The sequence below is a fragment of the Leucoraja erinacea genome, chromosome 24 (genome assembly GCF_028641065.1).
Source record: "Leucoraja erinacea ecotype New England chromosome 24, Leri_hhj_1, whole genome shotgun sequence".
Classification (NCBI taxonomy): Eukaryota; Metazoa; Chordata; class Chondrichthyes; order Rajiformes; family Rajidae; genus Leucoraja; species Leucoraja erinaceus.
In genome coordinates this window covers 27,180,813-27,198,681 of record NC_073400.1, presented here as the reverse complement: position 1 = coordinate 27,198,681, position 17,869 = coordinate 27,180,813, and the positions used below count along the sequence as shown (strand labels likewise).

Here is a 17,869-nt window from a genome sequence, read left to right as displayed (position 1 = left end):
ACCGCATCTCCGGTTGCTCTGTGGCCTAACATCGTGGAGCTGGAGACCTTGCTCGGGACTGATTTTGAGCCCCACCGCGTGGCGTGAACATACCATCGGAGCCGATTCCTTGCCTGGGATCAATGCTCCAGCCACGGCCTGCGGACTTTAACATTAAGGAGCTCGCAGTCTCGGGTTGAGACTGTCGTCTGGAAGCTCCAAAAGCCACACGACGTTCCGACTAGCCCCAACCCAGGGTAGATCGCCCGGCGCGAGGGAGCTGGGATTCCCTCCCAATGCAGGAGCTTGATCGCCCCGACGAGGAAGGCACGCCGCTGGCTACGGGAATAAGATCATCCCGTCAACGGAAAGTTAGAGTCCCCCGACCGCTGGAGGACAAAGAAGAGAGTGATTGAACTTTTTTTCGTCTCCCATCACAGTGAGGAATACGGAGGAGTCACTGTGGTGGATGTTTATGTTAAAATGTATTTTGTGTGTCCTGTTGCTTTTTATTGGTATGACTGTATGGCAAAAGAAATTCCTCGTATGTTGCAAAACATACTTGGCTAATAAAATATGACTGATTATGATTAACTATATAGTCTATAAATGCATATGTTTGTTCTATTTGCTTTCCCATCTTTCTTTGTGCACAGTGTCAAAGCTTTGGACGTCTTGAGTTATTTCCATTTTAACATTAAACCGTTGAAATACCATTGAAAATCTACTTAAAAACAATCTTTGTTTTCACTGACAAATCTTCGTACTGACAATGAAGGTCAAGCATGCAAAATTAGCATTTTCATTCATTTCTCTTGCAGAATACGTGCACTTTTCCATGCACATGGAGGCAATGGAGCAATCTTTTTTGTTTGCGTGATGCATGGGGCAGTGTTTTGGTGTTTTTTAATGCATATATGTCTCTGCATGTGTATATGCTATGTATATTATAACCAACATCAATTTAGTTGGCATTGATAAGGATCGAACGTTCACATGATGAACATCAAAAAGTGCAGCACAGGAACAGGTCCCTCAGCCCACAATATTGTTACTAAATGTGCTGCCAAGCTAAACTAATCTCATCTGCCTGCCTATGAACCATACCCTTCCATATACATGTATTTCTTGACATGTATAAAATCATGAGGTGAATATATAGGGTGAATGCACAGCATCTTTTACCCAGGGTCGGGGAATCAAGAACCAGAGGGTATAAGTTCAAGGCAAGTGGGGCAAAATTTGATTGGAACCTGGGGGAAACTTTTTCACTCTGAGGGTTGTGGGTGTATGGAACGAGCTGCCAGAGGGGTTAGCTGAGGGAGGTACTATAAACAGCATCTCAACGACATTTGGACAGGTATGGGAATGGTTCAATAGTGCTTTATTTGTCTCATATGCAACTGCAAAGTTAATTTATTTTTGCATATATTACACATGCAGATGCCGTCATGATTGGCACCATTATATTTTGTGTCTATATTCAAAGTCCAGTCGGCCCGCGTACTCGATGTACTGCAGCAGTTCCCGCGAACCAACGTCTCTCTCATCAGGGTCAAGTGTGGGCAGGCGGGATTAGTGTAGATGGGGTAAACACAAAATGCTGGAGTAACTCAGCGGGACAGGCAGCATCTCCAGAGAGAAAGAATGGGTGACCTTTCGGGTTGAGACCCTTCGGTGTCTTGGGCAAATTGGGTCCTGTTTCCATGCAGTATGACTCTCCATTCATAAATTGGAAAAAAATGCTTGACCTTTGCTGAAAATGAATGAAAATCATTGAAGCATATTGGAATTAAACAAAAAAATTATAAACACAAGAAAAATTGATGCCCCTATGTCCTTGTGGAGATTTTTGCTGATTTTTAAAGATGCACCATCAATAGGACATTGTAGGACATTGATCATCTTTTAATCTGGATTTTTAACTTATGTATTGTGTTTAAAAATATATATAGATTATGATGTTTTTATAAGTGATATACTATGATTTTATATGTATTTTATGATATTTGATATGCAATGCATTTTTAATGTAATGTTGCCCCTTGTCTGGACCTTGAGTCCGTAATAAAGTTTATTATTATTATTATTATTATTATTATAGCAGTGAACTACCTGGACCATGCAGAAGATCAACCTCAATCTCCATCTCCATCTCCAGCAAAGATCTTATAGCGGAGCCTTGATCTCCAGCGACAACCGAACTTGATTGTGGTCCCCACAAGGTCCCGCCCCCCCCCCCCTACAAGGCCCCTCCCCCTCCATCGCCTCATGCGGTCGTTCGACAGCGCCCATTGGTGGGCGGCGCTGTCGATCACGGGCCGGCGTCACGTCCGGTCGGTGCGGGGAGGTTTGGTTGGCGGCGCAAAAAGACGCGGGGCGGGGGTTGTCCGCTCGCCCTCCCCCTCACACACACACACACACACACATACACGGCTAATGATGCTCAGTCCGCGGCAGCCGCTCCACCGGACCGTCGGCGATGGCGCTTAAACCCCCCCCTCAACAAAACCCCTGCAGCTCTTTGTCGCCGGTGATCTGAACCCTGCAAATCCATTCAGTGCATTTTTTTTACCCGCATGGGGCGATTTTAAAAGGAGGTTGTTTGACATTAAAGGGCGCTGTCGCCATGAGGAAATCAACATTTTACCTCACAAGTCGTGATATAATTATCTGTTTGAGATGTTTTGCTGCAAACGTCAACGGTTTTGAGGGGAGGGACCAGTGGAAGGGCAGGTTTTTAAGCCACTGGTGAAGCCATCCTGCCCTCGGTCATCTCTGGCTTGGTGTGGTGAGAGGAATTTTGCACAGGAAGATTCCAGCAAGCCAGCAGGACCTTTCATCCCTTCCCCATCCTCCTTTCCCTTCTTCCCTACCTCCCTCCACCTCCCCCTCCCATCTCCTCCTTCTTCCCTTCATCTCCACCACCTTACTGCTCGTCCCCATACCATCTACTCCTTCCCTTCCTTCCCTACCACCCTACTCTTCCCCCTACCACCTCCACCCCTTGCTCTTCCTCCTTCCTTTTTGCAGATGAAGCGGTGCAAGTCTGATGAACTGCCTCTGGATGAGGAGTATGGGGTGATGGCTGGTACTGATGCTGGGCTTCGGCAGCAAGGTGATGCCGCTCCTTCAGAGGCTGCCTGCCCATTGCTCTCCCTGCCTTCATCATCCCGCAACAGCAAAACTCAAGATTTGAAGGTATTGTATGCTGCTGATGATTTCTTTAAACTATAATTTCCAGTAACACTGAAATGAATGGTCTCTAAACTGAAGTGTTGGCTCTGTTTCTCTTCCCACAGAAGTGGCCTGACATGCTTGAGTATTTCCTGATTCATTTGTTTTTGTTTTAGATTTCCTGTATCTACTGTTATTTTTTTTGTTTAATTGTCTTTGTTGGGTCCACATCTTATCTAACAATGTTCTTGGATTGTTAACTGTGCAAATGATTGCTTTAAAACTTTTCTGTTTACTTGACTTCTTAACCTTTTTAAATGAAAGCAAAAATCTTGGCAATACTAAACAGTCAGGCTGCAATTGTAGAGAGAAAAATAATCAATCAGTTTCTGGTCTGGTCTAGGATCTTAAATATTTCCTTTGCCACATGTGTTGCCTGATCTAGGACTGTGTATCTTTATTTCAAATTTCCAGGATCTGCTAAAAAAAATAATCAATGAGGTTAGTTTGAATTACAAGCAAGTAGTGGTGTGGTGGGTAGGAGGGGGAGGTGTGGTGGTGTGAGATGATGGGGTGTAACTACACATTAACCGGTTTTAAGATGAAGAAAGGAATGTTGCTTTAATATCAGATATAATGTCTTTTCAAGCAAGATGTTATTAACTAACAAAGGATGGATTGTCATGTTTTATGCCAGCCCTTGGACTGGACAGTGGGTAGAGAACACGATACACCACGGATCATTTATGATCTGTCCAATATTTTGTTTTAAATTACTGTATGCACTTTCTTGTATGATTTGTCTTTCAAATTATTAATAAGTTAGTGATTGAGCTTTTACAATGTACATTTTGGAATTGAAACGTATGATCATGTAGGATAAGGTGGATTTAAACAGTATCATGGAGAGAAGAACTGCAGACTGTGTGCAATTTATTGAAATTAATTTTAAAACTGTCCTAGGTGAAGTATTATTTGAACTGGAGAGTGTGGTAATCCATACTGTTGTTTAATTTCAGTTGAGCAGTCATTGGGTGGGGCAATTGGCCACAATGTCTATGCCAGCAGAATGTAAAATATCAAGTCCTGGTGTGTAGTAATTTATACTGAAAATCCTGTTAGGAAGTAGTTTCAAGGATATTGGCTGAGGATATAGTCAGTCAAAACTATTATATGCAGTCTGAAAGATTGCTTTAACTTTCATGTAAAAGAAGGACAGTAAGGTTAATTATCAAATTATAACAATATCCCTAAAAATAAATTATCTATAGCAAATGTTTGTAAATCGAAGAATTAAATTTAAAATATAATTTCTCAAAAATGCAGCTCACTGTTCTTTTTAGCGAAAATATAAAAAAAATCTTAACCTGTTACTGCAGATGTGAAAATAAATAAGTCACGTTTCAGGTTTGTGGTTTGTGACATTGTTGAACCTTTAAATTTTATTGCTCTGTTGCAATTCACCAATGGTCATTCAATTTACTGTAGTTATTGTTCCCTGGTGCCGACATTATTCATTAATAACGTTGTGTTGTTTTATTTATAGTGTCCTCCATAATGTTTGGGACAAAGACCCGTCATTTATTTATTTGCCTCTGTACTCCACATTTTGAGATTTGTAATAGAAAAAAAATCACATGTGGTTAAAGTGCACATTGCCAGATTTTAATAAAGGGGGTGTTATGGCCTGTGTTTCACAGATGTGGTGGTATGCTTTGGATCTTGGGCAGTTCCTTCTCTCCTTCATACTTCGCTCTTGCCATCACTGTGATATGTTAATCTTCGTCTCATCTCTTTCAAGTACTTCTTGGCAAATTGTAACCCGGTCATCCTAATTTTGCAGCTCACCAGTGGTTTACATCTTGCAGTGTAGCCTCTGTATTTCTGTTCATGAAGTCTTCTGCGGACAATGGTCATTGACAAATCCACAGCTGACTCCTGAAGAGTGTTTCTGATCTGTCGGTCAGGTGTTTGGGAATTTGTCTTTATTATAGAGAGAATTCTTCTGTTATCAGCTGTGGTGCTCTTCCTAGGCCTGCCAGTCTCTTTGCAATTAGTAAACTCACCAGTGTCCTCTTTCGTCTTAATGATGCTCCAAACAGTTGATTTTGGTAACCCTAAGGTTTGGCTGATGTATCTAACAGTTTTATTCTTGTTTCTGTCTCATAATGGCTTCTTTGACTTTCATTGGCACCACTTTGGTCCTCTTGTCAACTCTCTTATACCTGCATTAAGGAGACAATTAAACACACCTGAGCAATTACAAATGCCTGTAATGCCATGTGTCCCAAACATTATGGTGCCCTGAAATGGGGGGGTGGTGGGGGAAGACTATGTTTAAACACAGCTGTAATTTCTATATGGTGTAGCCAAAATGTATAAAAATGGCCTTTATTAAAATCTGACAACCGCATGTGATTTTTTTTCCATTACAAATCATAAATTGTGGAGTACAGAGGCAACTAAATAAATGATGGGTCTTTGTCCCAAACATTATGGAGGGCACTGTATATATAAATGGAGGCTGATGTATTTTAACCATGATTTTAATTTAGATGAATAATGCATGCTGATTTATATTGTTGTGTGCAAATTATTTTCACTGTGGTTTTTGGGGCAGGCGCAACTATTGTAGATTGAAGGATGACATCTGAACATTGAAAAATCGCAATTATTACATCTTTAAAAAAAAAAAAAGTAGTAAGGGGGTCAATCAAATATTGCAGACCAGTTAAACTAGTATCAGGGAATGTTGCAAACACAATAAATTGAAACTGAATTAGTTGATATCAGGATAATTTAAGATTGATTAGTGAAAGACAAGTTGATTTTTTAAAAGACACATTGTGTCAAACTAAATTGATAGTTTATTTTTGATGAAGTAACGGAATGTTGATGATGCAAATGTGTTTATTTTTGGGTGTGCAGGGCACAATTTCCAAATCATCAGAGGATATCAAACTAAAAAGGCATAGTAAACTGAGGAGAATGGTGATAGTTAAAGGAGTAGAGGTTGAATGGGCAATTAACTGATGCATGAATTTTAATGCGAAGAAATTAATTGCTTTGATAAAGGTGAGAAAAGGCATTATAAACAGTAAAGCCCTATTTTAAACTGAGCACAAAAGCTGAGGATGCATAGGCATACTTTGAACAAAGTGACAGCAAGTTTGTAAAAAACGTGATTAAAGCATTAGGCAGCATCCTGACTTTATAAATGGAGGCATAGAGTACAAGAATAAGGAAGATAGGTTAGTTTAGAGATACAGATACAGAAAAGTGTGGAAACAGGCCCTTAGGCCCACTGAGTCCCACATCGACCAGGAATCGTCCATGTATTCGTTCTGTTCTACACATTAGGGACAATTTTACAGAAGCCAATTAACCACAAACCGGCACATCTTTGGAATGAGGGGGTAAACTGAAGCACGTGGAGAAAGCTCATGTGGAGGGAATATACAAACTCCATGCAGACAGCACCAATGGTCAGGATCGAACCTGGGCCTCTGGTGCTATAAGGCAGCAATTCTACTACTGTGCAACCGTGCTGCCCCCATAATGAATCTTTATAAAACAGGAGAGGTGATATAACTTAAAATAAACATGTCTGATCTAAACCGCTGAAGCAGTGCATGAGTCTGGTCCACAATAACCAACAAATCTACAATAAGCAACAAACCTTCTGCACTATATGATTTTTAAAGGGATTGGACAGGCTAGATGCAGGAAAAATGTTCCCGATGTTGGGAGAGTCCAGAACCAGGTTACGTTTATGAATAAGGGGTAGGCCATTTAGGACTAAGATGAGGAAAAACATTTTCACCCAGAGTTGTGAATCTGGAATTCTCAGCCACAGAAGGCAGTGGTGGCCAATTCACTGGATGTTTTCAAGAGAGTGCTAGATATAGCTCTTGGGGCTAACAGAATCAAGGGATATGAGGGGGAAAAGCAGGAACGGGGTAGTGGTTTAGGATGATCAACCATGATCATATTGAATGGCAGTGCTGGCTCGAAGGGCCGAATGGCGTACTCCTGCACCTATTTTCATTGATTCACGCAACTGGAGTTGAGTGTTGACTTCTGAATGCTGTATTTCGGCTGACTATTAAGACTTTGGTAAAATGTCAAAATGATTTTTCAAAATGGTTTCAGGTGGATGGATAGACTGAAAAAACTGAGATTGTTCTATCTTGAAAATGAGGTAAAGGAGAAGTAATAAAAGTATTTAAAATTGCATAAAACGTTAATTAATCCATTTTGCTAGTTTACTAAGAGTGCCCACTATTGAGGTTAAGCTGGCTGGCCTGTAGTTGTGGGGCTTTTCCTTTTTTTTTTAAACTAGGGAATAACATTTGTTGTTTTACCTGTTCTGTTCCGGCTTTGCACCCAAAGATCTGGAGAATATAATGCCTTTTGCCCAGAGTGGCACCTCAATGAAATGTCTGTTTTGTAGTTTATTTCGTTGTGATGGTCTCTTATATATTCTTCATGTGTTTGCCCAATGAAGATATATTTTAGGTCTGATTCAAACTATATATTTTCTATGTTTCATTATATCCTTGGTCTGTATCTCTCTTTACTACGCCATCGCTAAGCTTCTGATGAATCGCTCGCTCCCAAAGTCAATCGACAAATCAGGCACACTCGCTACATGGGTTGCTTTGCTGAAAGGATTTAATTAAAGGACGTATTCTAAATTTAAGGTCATTGCACTCTGTTTCATAAATAATGTGATGCTCGCATGACACACCTTATTTTAAAATATGACTCCGAGTTTAGGAGGTCAGACTTAGTTTCATACAGTTCAAGAGAGAGGCATAGAATTGGTAGTTGGGGAATGGAGTCTGTAATGGAGACTATTGCTAGTTTTGCACTACATAGTATTTATTGTCTATCTTGTTTTCTTGCATTCTGGTAGACTTGCCATGAAATAACAATCGTGAAGATTTACAAGACAGTGAGAGGCCATTCAATGCATTGAGTTCTCCTAAAATGGAGATTTTAATTTACTCCCAACTTTCCAGCTCATGGTCTGTTGCCATGTGTTACTGCTCTTCAAATGTTCTCATGGGTCCTTTTAAAATCTGATGAGGATTTTTGCATTAACCAATGAGGCAACACTTCCTGACCATGACTACTGTTTGCATGATTCAATTTTCGCTCGACTTCTCTCTGATACTCTTACCAGTTATCTTGGATTTCTGTACCCAAGTGATTAAAAAAACATTTATTTCAGGTTTCTGCAATTGCTGTGTTCTGTACCTCGTTTGACCTGGTGCCTCAGACCTGAAAGGTTAAGTTAGTTGTGTAGGAAGGAACGGCAGATGCCGGCTTATACCGAAGACAGACACAAAATCCTGGAGTAACTCAGCAGGTCAGGCAGAATATCTGGAGAAAAGAATAGGTGACATTTCAGGTTGCAACCCTTATTCTGACTGAAAGTAGAGGTTGGGTTGAGGGAATAAACTGGAGGTGAGACAAGGCCAGAACAAATCGGGGCCAGCAATAGATGACCTCAGGAAGGATGGAGCCCATAATGGCCCATAGTTGGTTGGGGAAGATGTGATAACAAAAAGCATACAAGGATGTGACGAGTGGAACACTTTGGTGCTCCCGGTCAGCAGAGGGCCAGGGAGGTGGGAAGGGTTGGTGGCAACGATGGTGGTCCTTGCCTGGGATTGGCCGGGGGGAGCAGTGAGGTTTAACTTAGTTTCTCATTTTACACAGCCCACTTGACTTGGTGAATATTTCCTGCATTTTCTACTTTTAGTTTTGATTTTGAACATCTGAAGTTTTCTTTGATTTTCATTCACTGCCAATTAGTTTTCAAAGAGAAGAAAGCTACTCTTGATGGTTAACTGTTTAAGAGGGAACTGAGAAATTAAGAGGGATGCTGGAAAATCTAAGTTAGACAAAAATGCTGGAGGAACTCAGCGGGTGAGGCAGCATCTAAACGGTTAACAGATGGTCAACTGTTTCTTTCTCCCATTAATCCTGTTCTTTCATTGAACCTGTACATTTCTCTTAGATGTCTTGGCACTAACTTCCATGATCTATCCACTGCTTAGGACTTATGAAGTACCTTGCACAAATCTTTATAATACCATGTTGAAAATTCACTTAATTTCTCTATTTAACCGGTAATTTACAGTCTGTCACAATTTTTTCCAGTTGTTTGCTCCTCCATAATGTTTAGTTGATTGGCAATTATCATTTGGTTTTAAACTGTTTTTAAAAATTAACAGTTTATTAATTTTCCTCGGTTCCATGTCTATTGCCAAAGAGGATTAAAAAATGATAGTCATAGTCTGCATTGTTTTCCTCCTTTTCAAGAGCATGGGATTCATTTAATTCATTTTGTTACTTTTTTCAATATCTCATCTGTAACCCTATTACGAAGTCTAAAAATAGAGAGTACTGGAAACACCCAGAAGATTAGACGGCATCTGTGGAGAAAGGCAGTTCTATTCCAGGATTTGTATTTCAAAGAGCAGGAGATGACCATTTGACTCCTGATGCTGCTCCACCAGTCTGTGAGATCATAGCTGAAATTGAATCTCTATCCACTATCCTGTACCAACTCATTAGGAGCAAAGAGGTCCTGCAGTTGTACAGAGCCCTAGTGCGACCACACCTGGAGTATTGTGTGCAGTTTTGGTCCCCTAATTTGAGGAAGGACATTCTTGCTATTGAGGGAGTGCAGCGTAGGTTTACAAGGTTAATTCCCGGGATGGCGGGACTTTCATATGCTGAGAGAATGGAGCAGCTCTGCTTCTACAATCTGGAGTTTAGAAGGATGAGAGGGTATCTCATTGAAACCTATAAGATTGTTATGGGCTTGGACATGCTGGAGGCAGGAAACATGTTCCCGATGTTGGAGTCCAGAACCAGGCGCCACAGTTTAAGAATGAGTAAGCCATTTAGAACGGAGACGATGAAACGCTTTTTCTCACAGAGAGTGGTGAGTCTGTGGAATTCTCTGCCTCGGAGGGCGGTAGAGGCAGGTTCTCTGGATGCTTTCAAGAGAGCTAGATAGGGCTCTTAAAAATAGCGGTCAGGGGATATAGGGAGAAGGCAGGAACGGGGTACTGATTGGGGATGATCAACCATGATCACATTGAATGGAGATGCTGGCTTGAAGGGCCGAATGGCCTACTCCTGCACCTATTGTCTATTGTCTATTCTTGATTTCTTTAGTAATTCAAAATATATCAAATTCTGTCTCAAATATACACAAAAGCTGAGCTCCACACTTCTCGCAGATAAAGAATTCCATAAATGAAGAAATTTCTTCTTGTCCCAATGCTGAAAGATTATCCACTCTTTGAAATTTTTGGTTCTAGACACCCCATCCAAGGGAAACCTCAGCTCTGCATTGACCCCGTCAAGACCCACACGTATTTTGCTTCTTTCAATGAGACCATCTCTCATTCCTCTAATGTGCCTTTTGCTTAATCTCCCCTTGAAATGCAAATCCCAGGAACAAACTTAACTGCCTGTCTCCATATTGCCCAGAATGTTGTTATTTGTGTTACATTTACAGATCTCTGAGGTAGAGATTCTAAAGTTTCACAACACACTGAGAGGAAATTCCTCCTGAAAGACGACTTAAGTGACTCTCCTCATAGCCTAAGATTCTGCACCCTAGTGTGTCTCCCTTACTAAAGGAAATAATCTGATGGCCTCATTATTGTAATGTACCTTCAATTTTATCCTCTGGTGAAACCACTTCTTGTTCTTATGAACTCTTGAGGGCAGAGTCCATTTTACTCCCCTTTTCCTTACTGAGCAACTCAAGTGATACACCTACTGTCAGTTTGCACAGATGCTCTGAGTACACTTATTTTAGAGTTGTCTTGATGTCTCTGCCTGTCATGTTGGTGGACGTCTGGAATTTGGGTCTTTTGTTTATGTTTAGATCAAGGCTGTAATGAGGCATGAAGCTGAGAATTCCTGGTGGAATGCCAGCAAATCTTTGAGGAACATTGGTGATTAAATGACATTTGACACCAGAGTCATCAGCACCTGTTATTTCTCCCAAGTTGAAGACGGATACATAAGGATTTATGTTGCAGGACCCAACTCGGCAAGTTTTCATTGTTGGTGAGATGGCAGTTTTGAAATGACCGAACATGTATGCAAAGTTAGTTCTTAAACCTGAACAAATGGCAGTTGCTTCAAATGAAAGCTGTTTGGCTGTTCATGATGATGTGTTTTTCTGGTTAATCATGTCATGGTTGGGGTGGGGGATTACAACCTTCACATGGTCTGTCCTGTTTCGATGAATGCAATCAACCTGGCGTGCACAATCAAATAAGATCAAATAGAACAAGTTGTCCTACAACTTTAGGCTGTGCTTGCCATGCGCAAGAAGATGTCATGGTTTTCTGTTGTGATGGGCTTTGCTGATGCATGTATTGCATCATAGTGATGAGGTTCCTTCTGCTTCATCTTGCCCCTTCTTCTGCTGACTCATTCTGAATCAATCTTTTGTTGCACCCATAATTGATCTGTCATTTCAAAAGGATTTGTGATGTCTGGGTTTTGTTGTTTTCTGGTCTTGTTGCTCAGATACTTGGAACAAATGATTGGGGGTGGAGAGTTGATTGCAAAATAGCTGAAGCTTCCATCTCTTTTTCCCGCCCACTAGCAGTTACAAATGTTAATATTGGATTTAATGGTCAAAGGTACTGGTAACCATTACAGACATAAAACTACAAATTTCAAGTTAGGATTATATTGTAGGCAATTCATGGGATTCAGATGAAGTGGGAAAGGAAGATGGAAAATTTAAGATATTCCCCCTTGCCCTTGCTCAAAGCTGTGCCTAAGCTGTGGACTAATCGTGTATCAAGCATGAAGGGTCGCATGATCTATTTCCATTTTGATGATTTAATTTGTTCAGGTCAGAACAGTAAATAGAGCCTGCAGTCACCTGTTTATGCTTAGAAAAAAATCAGCCGAGAATCATTGAGAAGTAGAGTCTGGTCCGCTAGCCCACCACTTCTACGCTGTCTATCATGTTTGTTACAACTAATTCCACTTGCCTGCATTAATTCACATCTTATGCTAATTCAAGTACCTCTGCAGATGGTTCTTAAACATCGTTATTGTTCCTATCTCCACTGCCTCCACTGACAGCTTATTCCACATAACTACTTGGTGCAACAAATTTACTTCTCATCCCTTTTTACCCACCTTCCTTTCACCATATATCTCTGCCCTTTAATTTTACTCTCTTACCATGTCTCTGTTTTCTACAGTATCTGTGCCCCTCTTAATTTTGCAAAGCCTGGCCTGCAATGCTCCAGGAAAATAGACCCAGCCTATCCAATCTCTTTTGATAATTCAAGACCGCCAATCCAGGCAACATAGTTGTGAATCTTTTATGCACCCTGTCTAGCTTAATAATGTCTTTCCTGCATGTTAACCAGAACTGCATGCAAATGCTCCAAATGATGCCTGACAAGTTAATATTAAAAGTTAATATTTTGTATCTGTAACATGACATTCCAACTGCTCTAGTCATTGACTCTGCGGATGAAGGTAAGCATACAGTATGCCTTCTTTTCAACCTGTCTACTTGTGTCGCTATTTGAGGGACCTATGTTCTTACATTCACTGGGTATATCGTGCAGTGGTGTAACTTCCCCATGTGATTCTCTTTGCATTTGTCTGGTTTAAATTCCATCTCCCATTTCCTTGCTCACTTTCCCCATTGATCTATATCCTGTTGTGACCTGAGACAAACCACTTCCCTGTCCACTATACCATTTCTTGTTTGTATCCTGGCTGGAGTAGGAATTGCATTTCTGAATCGCCAGTCAGTGATGATAAATGTTGGATAGAATGCTGCTGTGCATTGTATTGCGTTTGAGATTGTTCTTTCAAGAACCAGAGAGAGAGAGGACGGATAGAACAATGAGAAACAATGACTGTTAAGGTAAAGGGGAAAAAAAGATGTACAACAGCTTCTGCAAATCTCTGAAACAATATTTGTTATGGTTATAATCCATCACGTCTCAGTTTGTTTCTGGGCACATAATTGCCTTTATATTTACAGGGCTGTACAATCTGTTTCTAGAATCTTTCTGTTATTGTCGCAGCAGTGAATAGTGTAACTGTGTTCATCTACTGATAAGATAATTGAAAATCCATTCAATAACAACAATCATCATATTACAAGCTAATGGGGAGAGATGAGCTATACATTTTGAACAGAATAAAATATCCATAAAAAGATAACATTTTACAGATTTTAGAAATGTCCTTCCAATGTGCTTGAATTAGATGAGAACATGACAGCAGGTTGAGCAGTCATGATTCTTAATCAATAATTTGTGAAACAGGTTCATCAAATAACGTCAAGTTCATCAAATAATGTCAGCTTCATCTCTGCTGAAGTTGACAAAAATGAATTCAATCAATTTTTAATTTAATAAAGATCTGGATTGGTTAGATGGAAACATTATTCTAACTATGTTGATTATGTGGCATGATGTATTTTGTTAAATTCTGCTGCTGGAAAGGAATTAAAGGCTTAAGATGTTTTCTTTCTGAATGCAGGAAGTGAAATTGGGAAATCACTGAGATGTTTGCTTAGTGGATCAGACAATGACTGATGATTGATCCAACATAATGATTGGAATGGTCTGTTGAACTCAGTACATTTTACTACCTCTTCTGTCAGCTCGATCCATATACTCACCGCCCTAGGTGTGGGGAATAAAACGTGCTCCTTTTTATATCTTTTCCTTCTCACCTTAAATCTATGTCCTCAACATATGTTTCAAACAAGTTCCTTCTCATTTTTCTAAAACTATGTAGATAAAAGATGAATCTTGCACCATGGGACAACATGTTCCTTCCAGACATTCATGTAGTAAACTTTCTTTGAACTGTTGATGTATTACTATCCCACTTTGCATAAGGAGACCAATACTGCACACGGTGTTCTGTTCTCACTGTGTGCAGTATTGGTCTCCTTAAGCAAGGAGGGATAGTAATACATCAGCAGTTCAAAGAAAGTTCCCTGTGGAACTGAAACAGAACCTCCTTACTTTGGCATTTAATTTCCCCAAGCAGTTAAAAATATATCATTTTACAAGTCGACATTATTATATGTGGTACCTGCACATCAACGTTTTGCAAATGTTGGGCACCAGATCTTTCTGTTTATGGCTTTTTGGTCCCTGGGTGATGGTGAGGGAGGAGGTGTGGTGACAGGTGAGGCATTTCCTACAAATACAGGGTAGGGTCAGGGGATGGGGAGGGATGAGTGACGTGGAATCTGGGATTTTGGTTGAAATGTACGAGTCTGTGCATTGTGTCAAATAGATTTATTACTCTTAGTTTCGGGTTATTTATTACCCTTCACTCGTCCCTCCCCATCCCCTGACCCCGACCCTGTATTTTGGGAGGGGCCTTGGCTTAAGGGTGACATTGGAGTCAAACAGGCTGGGTGTGTCCTTCCTCTGTTTTAATCTGGTTCTATTTTTAAAATACTGTGATTTATCATGCCACTTAATATTTAACTGCCATGTTGGACAGCAATGAGAACATTATAAAGACAATTGCACTCATTTGTACATTTTAGACCTATTTATACATACCTGTTATTCCAGATTGTTTAATTAACTAATAATATGCAAGGGACATTAGTCTAAACTTGTGGATTGTTGATCCTATCAGCATTCCCCCCTTTCCCCCCAGAACATTATTGAATTACCTTTGTACAAATGGTAAATTTGTTCTGGACAACACTACTTTTAGCTGTGTGACTTTGTGTCTAACGCAGGAAAGTGGAGGACTTAATCATGTAATAGCAATTCAGTTGCCTTGTTTTTAAAAAAAAAGTAATAGCTTCTTCATTCTTCTGTCTTCATTGCATTATCTGAAGCTCTATTAAAGAGAGCAATAATAATCAAATTTGGAAGCTCTGTAGTAATTGAGGCATTGGCTGAATCATTAAGTCTGGGAAACAAATCTCAGGATGAACATATTGTAAATTTTCAATTTTCGCATGTATTGTTGTAAGTTGTTTAGTTGCAAAGGGCAATCTGCAATACAATCTGGCCAATTCTTTTTAGTTTCTGTGATGTTAAATGTTGCTGTTATCAAAAACTAATTATGGTTCTGCATCAATTCTCTAACTTCTAAAGCACTGTCCGTCAGTTTGTCAGTCCATAAACAATGGATTCAGTTGTGCCTTGCTTCTGCTGTGTAGCAAGTGGTTAAGTGAGGACTTTGTGGTTTGAGTAAGATCTATTTGTTCAAACACTTTGTTTAACAATACTATGTTGCAAAAAAAAGGATTGGGTGAGATTCAGTCCCAGGCGAGTAATAAGATTAATTTATTGCGAGAAATGAGTTACGGTCTTGCTCAATGATGAGTTGTGTTTGAGAGAAGAAATCTTAACATGGTTAAAACAGTTAAATTCCAAGTTCATGGATTACTTAGTGTTCAAATTTATCCATTGTCATGCTAGTGGGAAAATGTAAATCCAATGCATTGTACTCCAAATCTGACTAATTGTGAAAATGGAACAGTGACATTTTAATGTGAAAAGGGCTCTCTGTTCCAGCCATTTCGGTAGTCAATTCTCAATTTTGCTTTCGCATATGATGAAGTTGTCTTGGCCTGGCTTTAAAGATTGACAAGTGATGGTGTTTTGCTATGATTTCATGTTATTTTTGTGGTTGTGTATTTAGGTATTAAGTTCATTGTTATCGGAGCAGAAATAGGCATATCGGTCCATCGAGTCTACTACGCTATTCAATCATGGCCGATCTATCTCTCCCTCTCAAACCCATTCTCCTGCCTTCTCCCCATATCCCCTGACACCCGTACTATTGGAAAAATCCATCAATTTCTACCTAAAGTCCAAGATGTTGGCAGAATAAGATCCAGCCTCTGAATGCATGCTCCCTTCCCACCAATCTGCCCGATGTGGTCCCTGCAAAACCAACCATCTCCCCCCCCCCCCCCCCCCCCCCCCCAGAAGCTATATATGATATCCCCACTTGCTGTGATAACGTTCAGCACATGTCAAGGATCAGATCAGAGATGACCTATCTTAGTATTAATTCAGGTGTCATGTTTAACAGTACCACTGAGGGAATAAATGATTTTATTTAAAGAAAATAATTTTTAATTTGTACAAATTAACCAGGTGAAAAAAGAGTTGGTTTTGTACATCAGTGATTCTAAACTGCGGGTTATCAATCAATTTGTTGTCGAGCTGGTTTGATGAGTCTTAAATCGTGCCGTTTATAATGGTCAACTAATATGATATATTTCAGTGTCATGATTTATTTCTGCCTCTGTCCAAGTATAAATGGAAAATTTAGAGTGGAGATTTAAGCCACATCTTAAAGTTTTGAGGGATCTGAGGAGGATTTTTTCAGAGACACCTCGAATGGCCGAGGGTGGTGGAAGTAACTTAGTCTGCATTCAACTTGTCTTGATGAGCACTTGAATTGACAAGACATTGGAGACCATGAGAAAAGTTGTATTAAATTGACTGGTATGGATGGTTATTTGATGACTGGTGGAGACATGGTGGGGTTTATTGTTTGTGCCGTACAACTGACTCTGAGTTCAGTTATCTACTCATGGTTGAACTCTGAGATAGCAACCATATGCAGGAATGGAATTGCAAATCTTAGAGAATTGTTTTGATCTCACTTTTCAGCTGCTGGGATACATAAAAATGATGTTATGTGAAAAATGTAAGCTTAATGATCTTCTTTTCGTGTCCATCTTGTTACAAATGTTGGCCTCGCTGTCATCGTCCATCCGGAAAAGGACGCAAGCCTCCGGCGATAATCAGTGGGAGCCATCACTTGTCGCAATAGATGATGGTGGCAGCAGAATTAGCTCAGGATACTTCCAGTTTCCAGCCCCGCGACGTGGACGCTTTTGCTATGGGGCCAGCTTAGTGATAATCAGTCAGGATTTCAGCCATACATGGCTTGAAGCAATTGCTGCCATGCAAGAGAGCAGGGTAATGAAAAATATTCGAACTTGTTTCTGATCATGACTGGTTGACCGATGGCAAAGAATATGTTTGGGCTTGGTTAAGCTACTGCTTGTAGTAGGTATGTTACAAAACCTACCTGAATCGTGGCTGAGCATCTGCCCTACCCCGTGTGCGCAATTTTGGCACTGTTTAGAGGGGGCGGGTTTAAAACGCGATTTTTACTAGGCTGTTGCAATCGAAAATGTTCAGCCTAGTAAATCATTAACGGAAAATCGCTGAAAGACCCCGTCGCAAAAGGTATTATTAGTTTTTATGGCCTTGTATAATAGTTATAGTAGTTTAAAAATCACTCTCTCAACCCGCAACCTCTCGCAGCCCCAGGGTTTTATAAAGCAAACAATTAAAGGTATGTACCTTATTTTTACATTAAATGGGGCTTGTTATATAACCCTGTATATAAAGTTTTCTATAGCGAGTAGTTCATTTTGGGCTCTTTATATCCCGCAGTATTTTTCTGGGCACTTGAAGGCACAAATCCAGCGCAATGTGAACGTTCTAAACCAGCGCGTTCACAGGAACCCACTAGAAAGCTGATTTAAATTGACTTTAATTTACAGCAATTGAACACTAAATTCCTTCCATTTGGCCTATAAATTGATGTAAATGAGATTTAAGAATCATGTTTTATTGTGAATTATTTGTGAATATTATTTGGACACTTGGGCTATTTA

General features: G+C 40.1%; 1 protein-coding gene and 1 long non-coding RNA gene across 3 annotated transcripts in view; one reads left to right on the top strand and one right to left on the bottom strand.

Moving 5' to 3' along the window:
- Window positions 1-1,346: 1,346 nt before the first annotated feature.
- LOC129708855 (uncharacterized) lies at window positions 1,347-2,192 on the bottom strand. Its single transcript, XR_008725423.1, has 2 exons — window positions 2,095-2,192; window positions 1,347-1,735 (listed from the first exon to the last, which is right to left on the bottom strand). It is a non-coding gene; the product is annotated as an uncharacterized LOC129708855 (long non-coding RNA).
- Window positions 2,193-2,352: 160 nt separating this feature from the next.
- Window positions 2,353-17,869, top strand: part of tmcc2 (transmembrane and coiled-coil domain family 2) — a 111,426-nt gene continuing 95,909 nt past the window's right edge. For both annotated transcript variants that reach the window (XM_055654877.1, XM_055654876.1), the window contains exon 1: window positions 2,353-3,180. In XM_055654877.1, the coding sequence (XP_055510852.1) occupies window positions 3,013-3,180 (168 nt within the window). In that variant the 5' untranslated portion in view covers window positions 2,353-3,012. The remainder of the gene's footprint in view (window positions 3,181-17,869) is intronic.